General features: G+C 24.9%; 1 protein-coding gene across 1 annotated transcript; it reads left to right on the top strand.

Moving 5' to 3' along the window:
• The first annotated feature begins 3,812 nt into the window (after window positions 1–3,812).
• Window positions 3,813–5,864, top strand: LOC131636860 (protein neprosin-like). The gene is made up of 7 exons (XM_058907449.1): window positions 3,813–4,023; window positions 4,096–4,182; window positions 4,276–4,449; window positions 4,530–4,685; window positions 4,841–4,894; window positions 4,979–5,125; window positions 5,393–5,864. The coding sequence occupies exons 1-7, from the start codon at window positions 3,823–3,825 to the stop codon at window positions 5,783–5,785; spliced, it is 1,212 nt and encodes a 403-aa protein (XP_058763432.1). The 5' UTR covers window positions 3,813–3,822; the 3' UTR covers window positions 5,786–5,864.
• Window positions 5,865–7,087: the final 1,223 nt, after the last annotated feature.

Here is a 7,087-nt window from a genome sequence, read left to right as displayed (position 1 = left end):
ATACAATTGAAACAGAAATTAGGGTTTTAGTTTCCAATTTAAAATAACATTCAATATTAGAAAAGGTTTCATAAATAGTGAGAACTACTTGAATTTCACGATGTTACTCTTATTGCCAAAGTAAATATTACTCTTATTGGCATTTTCTTTCATACCTATGGAAGATGCAAAGCCCTTGAAGGCTTTAAGCATAAGCTCAACAGAAACGAAGTCACCTTTTGCATATAAGAGGACATCATCAGAAAACATCAGGTTATGCAGCTTCAATCTCGCACATTTGGAATGATGTTTGAAATCAGAATTGCATTGAATTTGGTGAAGGCATCTGTAGAGATATTCCATAATGAAAGTGAAAAGGTAGGGAGACAAGGAACCATTGACCTGAAATTTGTATGAAACAGTTGAGACACCAAGCATAATCCAATTGATGAATTGGGGTGGAATGCCAAGTTCTTGCATAATACTTTGTAAAGCAGTCCAGCTGATCATATCGTATGCCTTTTGCATGTCAATCTGGACCATACACCTAGGAGGCCCTCCATTCTCCTATTATAGCTCTTGATGAGTTCATAGGCTAATAAGATATGATTATGATTTTGCTGACATGTAATGAAAGCATACTGGTTAGGGCTCACAATGCTGCCATTGACGTGACCAAGTCTTTTTGTCATAATTCTAGAAATAATTCTGTAGAAGGTGGAACAAATAGAGATAGGTCTGAACTCTTTAATATCATATATTTGTGAAATGACATGAATAGCAAATAATTTTTCTAATATTTAATTGTGCAAACATTATTTTAATTGTATAAACTTCATTAATGAAATATATTAATATAATAATATTTTGAATCATATAAATTAAAGTTAATGATAAGAACACACATTTTTCTATTTTATCCAATAAAACACCTTTTCAAGTATATTTTAAATTCATTTTAATATTGTATCTTAAAATAAAAATTATTTCAAATTATATTTCTTCGTTATTAATATTCAATTACTAAAGTTAATTTTTAAAAACTAATTACTATTTTAAATATGATTTAACAATCATTTAAAATATCATAATAATCTTTTTATTAAAAAATAATTTATTGGAATATTTTGATTAATAATTTATTAGAAATAATAATAATAATAATAAAGTAATAAAAAGTGAACAAGTGAAAAGTGAAGAAGTCAAAAAGTGAATAATTAAAAGTGAAAAGTGAATTGGAAAAAACAACCAAAGACATTTTTTGCCCCCAAAATATTAATTTAGACTAAGATAACACCAGGGTCTTTTTGTCATTTCCAGAACATTAACTTTTCTTATATTATAATTGATCACAAAAATATGTTCCCAATAAACCTTAAATTATTTTTCCCAAATTTAAAAAATAAATCTTTAATCATATATAATATTATTTTGTAATATTAAAACACAATCAAATTCATTGTAATTCTTTATTAAAATATCCTTTAAATATATTGAATAAATTTTTTAGTCCTAAACTTTAAAAAAGGTATTTTTTATAAAGTTTATTTTCAAAAATGTAAATCACAACTAAGTTATTTAAAATGATAAATATGTGTTTATTAAAATGTGAGAGATGTCAAAAAAAAAACTTTTAAATCAAAATTGCATGAAATTATATTTGAAATTAATTTGATGAATGAGGTAAAATAGGCAGACCAAAACTATAATTAAAAAATATATATATTTAACTAATGATTAAATTAATATTAGTCATTATATTTAAATCATTTTACTTTTGAGGTATTATAAAGTATATAGGAGGATTTAATTATTTTAAAAAATATTTGACCAAAAGTAGATAAATGCCATCTATATAAATATAATAAGATATAACAATATTTTGAAATTCATTTTTTTTAAAATTGTTGATTTATGAGTATTTTTTAAAATTAATGATAAATATATTATTAAATTATATGCCACTCGTAAAACATGGTCAATCATGATCAAATATAAGTTTCACATTATTAAATAATGGACATGTCAGCAATTTTAAGTGCAAAAATTTGAAAAATGAGTTAAAATAAAACCTTTGAAAAAAATTATAAATAAAGTATTAGTACAAAATTTGATTTATGTGTTGGTTTCCTTCTCAAATATATTAATAAAGTATTAGTACAAAATTTAAAGTATTTTAAATCAAAATTTTGATACATTAATTTAATATTAATTTAAATTATGACATTAATTTAATAAAGTACTTTAAATTATGACTATAATTATAAATATATTAATTTGTACTTTATATTTAAATTAATGTATTAACTTTTGATACATTAATTCAATAATGTATTAATTTAATAATGTATTAATTTAATAAAGTACTTTAAATTATGACTATAAGTATAAATATATTAATTTAAAATTTTGATTTCATGCAATTTTAGTAAAAAATTTATAAGTAAAGTATTAGTACAAAATTTAAAGTATTTTAAATCAAAATTTGATGTCAAAACTAAATATGTGTTGATTTCCTTCTCATATTTTTGTACTAAATTCATCAAATTTTAGTACAAAAATATGAGAAGAAAATCAAAACTATTTTAATTTAAAATAGGAAAGTAATTTCATAAATGAGGTAAAAGAGAGGGATTAAAACTGTAGTTAAGTCAAAAATATATTTAATAAAATAATTAAATTTATGTTAGTTAATATATTTAAATAAATTTACTTTTAAGATATTATAAAAAAAATGCAAGATTAAATTCTTTTAAGCAAACATTTTATGAAAAAACGATTAATTATCATTAAATTTAATATGATGAAATATAACTTTATTCTGAATGGCATTTTAAAATTGGTGATTTATAAACATTAAGAAAATATTTTTGTTAAATGATACATTTTTTATTTTAGAAATTTATCCTCATCTAATTCAACTATCAAATACCTTTAGATCTCCCTCAACTATCATAAAAGTAATCTTCCTATTAATAAATTGATATAAATTAAAATTAATAATTATGAGTTTTAAAATGGTATCTCATAAAACTAATAAGTAATTATTTTGAAGGAATATATCGCAACAGTAAAACAAATATGTTTAACTAAGGCAAATGTTTGACAAGTCATATTTTGAGCTTATATCTTATAGCTTATAAGCTCGTATGATAATAAAAAACCTGTTCGGTAACAATATTTTCATCATAAGTTTATATTTTATTTTACTAGCTTATAGTTTATTTTCCTGACGTTATTTTAAACAACGTTTTAGCTTATAGCTTATATTTTTTCTTCCATTAATACCCTTATAAATTTTAATTATTTTAAAAGTATATTTAATTATTAATTAATAAATGTCTTTTTATGTCATTTTACATTTATCAGTTAGTTAAACCGCTAATTTTACCAAACATTTTAATTAACTTATCAGCTATCAGTCATCAGTCATCAGCTATAAGCTAACAGCCATCAGTCATCAGCCATAAGCTATCAGCCATCAGCTATAAGCTATCTTATCACCCAACCGCTAATTTTACCAAACAGAGCCTAAATAATTAAATTTATATTTATAAAAAGTTTATTTTCTAGATATATTATAAAATATACAACAAGTTTGTCAAAATGCTTGACCAAAGCAATATTTTTTTATCAATTTATTAATATATTCTTTATCATATATATATATATATATATATATATATATATATATATATATATATATATATATATATATATATATATATATATATATATATATATATATATATATATATATATATATATATATATATATATATATATATATATATATATATATCCCTACAATTCCCGTAAGAAAAACAGTCACAAAACACGAACATGAAATTCAGCTCACAAATTATGTCCTTCATCTTACATTTTATTCTTGTTGCTTTCATTTGTCCAATTTACTCATTAGAAACAAGCAACCACCATATAGTAAACCAAACTTTACGATTGGAAAAAGAATCTCAGAACATAAATAAAACGATAAAGGCATATCTTCAACAAATCAATAAGCCTGCTATTAAGACAATTCAGGTATATGTAAAAATAAATTTTAAAACATCATTAATATACTTAGATTTATTTAATTTGTGTTTGTTTTTTCAGAGTCCCTATGGTGATATCATAGATTGTGTTTTGTTTCATAAACAACCCGCTTTTGATCTCCCTCAATTAAAAGGACAAAAATCATTGGTACGTTGTTTTTCTGTCAATTTAATTTTAGACATTTTGAAAATAAATTATCAAATTTATTGAAAATATTTTCATCCATATTTTCATGTGCAGAATTCTCAAGAAGAATCAAAAGCGCACAACCAAATAGATAATTCAACTGTAAACTTTCCATCATGGAGTTTATCAGGTGAATCTTGTCCGAATGGAACAATACCAATTAGAAGAACAAAAGAAGAAGAAATAAAATTTGGAACAAAAGGCCTACCCTTTCACGAAAGACTCTATGTATGCAATTACAATAATTCAATGTCACTTCATATTTAAACTGAATACTTTTTGAAACACTTAATTTTCATATTAATCAGGAAGTAATTACCTATGTGCAAGGAGCTGGGTACCATGGAGCAAAGGGTACCATAAACGTATGGGCTCCCCGAGTAGAAAATAGAGAGGAGTCCAGCTCATCTAAAATTTGGGTTCAATCTCTAACAGCTAAAGAAAGTATTGAAGCTGGTTGGCAGGCATGGTTTTTTTTGTGTTCAAATATTTTTTAATTTTAATTTTATTGATATACAATTTTCTGAATTATTAATTGTAATATATTATATTAAATACTTATAGAATAATAGTCACTTTATATATATAAAATTTTATATTTAATCAATCACACATGCAGGTATGTCCGAAGAGATTCGGGGACAGTCGCCCTAGAATATTTACTTATTGGACGGTAAGTAAATTGATCGAAGTAAAAGATATAAAAAGTATAGAAATTTTATTGATATCAAATCGATAATATTAATAATAATTGTAGGTGGATGCTTATAAAGCAACTGGATGTTACAATGTAATATGTCCTGGTTTTGTTCAAACTAGCAAAAAAGTTGTCCTTGGACTTCCAGTTGGTCCGGTGTCGGTAATCGGAGGAGACCAATATGATTTTAACCTAAAAATCGAGCAGGTAATAATTTTCTTAGAAACTAAATTAACCTCTTAAAAGAAAAAATCTACTACTACTTCGGCCTTATTTATAAACAAAGATTTCTTTTTTAGGTTCATTTAGTAATAAATGTATCTGGTCTACTATACAGACTATATACATTCATTACTCAATGAACCTAAAAAAGAATTTTTGCTTATAAATAAGGACAGAGAAAGTATTTTGTTAATCATATTAATATTTTTTTTTAAAGGTTGTAAATGTATTGTTTATTTTTTGTTTGTGAAGGATCAACAGAACCAACGTTGGTGGCTTGAATATGCAGCTGGAAATGAGAATTATGAAAGAGTTGGTTATTGGTCATACTCTCTTTTTAAAGAATTAAATCATGAAGCAAATTTAATTCAGTTTGGTGGAGAAGTTGTGGATTTAAATCCATCGGGAGATCATACTTCAACTTTCATGGGTAGTGGAGAATTTGCTGATGAAGGTTTGAAAAAGGCTGCATATATTAGGAATATGAAAGTTGCAGTTAATCCAAACGTCTATATAGACCTTCTGGATGCTGAATATTTAGAAGAAAAACCAGAATGTTATAATATAAAAGGAGGTTTTGATAAAGATTATGAGACATATATTTTCTTTGGTGGACCTGGTAGGAATTATCCGAGATGTCCGTAGAGGAATATTGTATAAAATAAAATAAAATAAGAAATAAAGAGCTAAAAATATATATATATTTTTTAATTTCTGTTGGCAATTCTTGAGTATGAGTGCTTTATTCTTATGTGGAACTTATGCTTTATTGCATAAATTAATTTTATCTTCATTCTTAAGCATAATTTTGATATTTTAAATTCATTGAATCATTGATGTGGTATAAATAAAGACCAGATATATCAATTATTCAATACAATTAAATTATTAAAATTTACTATATTATTAATTTACAGTCAATTAATCTTTTCTCAATTGTGAATTCACCTTAGGGTTACAAGTGAAGAAGAGAGTTACAAACCAAGAAATGGCTGAACTATTTTATATAATAAATTGTGAGAATTCGGAAAGCAAGGTCTACCTTAAAAAAATGATTCAAAAGAAGACTTAATCATCTTTAGATATATATATTTTTTAAACCTTAATTTACACAATATTTTCTACTTTATCATATGCTCTGCCTACCTCCAATTGTTATAACTTTCCTTTTATCAAAAAAATTAAAGAGCGAAGTCCCATTTTAGTTCCTCACAAAAATTGTAGAGGTCAGATTAGTCCTTGAGGAAAAAAAAAAAGTCTCTATTAAATCCCTTACAAAATTTAACCGAGCCATGTTAGTTCCTCTATTAATATTTTTTTAAACCGATATTTTTTACTTTTGAACCGTGACTGGACCACTAGTGAAGACCCATTTTAGCCCTCACAAAAAAGGGAGAGTCCAAATTAGTCCCTGAAAAAAAGTCTCTATTTAATCCCGTGCAAAATTTAACTGAGCCATGTTAGTCCTCTTTTAATATTTTTTTCTAACGATTTTTTTCGTATTTTTAAACTATGACTTGACTTGATAAGATAGACCTGCTTTCAGAAATTGAGTACGGATCAGAGGTTAAGTTCCTTTGCACATGGTCTTCAGAGTCTAAGTTTCCACCAGAAGCTGGGTTCCCTAGATGTGAGACATTAAAATCTTATCATTCAGAATTTGAGTCATCATATTCTGATCTTTCATAATCTGAGTCTCAAGCTTCTCTTCATATGTTCCTATTGAAGTTAGAGCCCGATAAATTCTTTGACTAATGAACATATGTTAGTATACCTAATTGTTCATTAAATACTTTGTTATCATCAAAACCTAAGTGATATGGTATAAACCAATTTTCTTCCAACATACCATGTGTATTATTTTCGTCACAAGTATTATTTAGAAAAGCAAGAAATTATCCTAAATCACCTTAGTAACAAAACTAAACCTCCCTAAAAAATCATTAA

This window comes from Vicia villosa, unplaced genomic scaffold, assembly GCF_029867415.1.
Source record: "Vicia villosa cultivar HV-30 ecotype Madison, WI unplaced genomic scaffold, Vvil1.0 ctg.001844F_1_1_2_unsc, whole genome shotgun sequence".
Taxonomy (NCBI): domain Eukaryota; kingdom Viridiplantae; phylum Streptophyta; class Magnoliopsida; order Fabales; family Fabaceae; genus Vicia; species Vicia villosa.
The sequence above is the reverse complement of the archived record's forward strand: the minus strand, read 5'-3'. Positions and strand labels throughout refer to the sequence as shown.

Coding starts and splice junctions, on each gene's coding strand:
- LOC131636860 (XM_058907449.1), top strand. CDS start 3,823: ATGAAATTCAGCTCACAAATTATGTCCTTCATCTTACATTTTATTCTT. Junction 4,024..4,095: donor CTGCTATTAAGACAATTCAG/GTATATGTAAAA, acceptor TTGTTTTTTCAG/AGTCCCTATGGTGATATCAT. Junction 4,183..4,275: donor TAAAAGGACAAAAATCATTG/GTACGTTGTTTT, acceptor TTTCATGTGCAG/AATTCTCAAGAAGAATCAAA.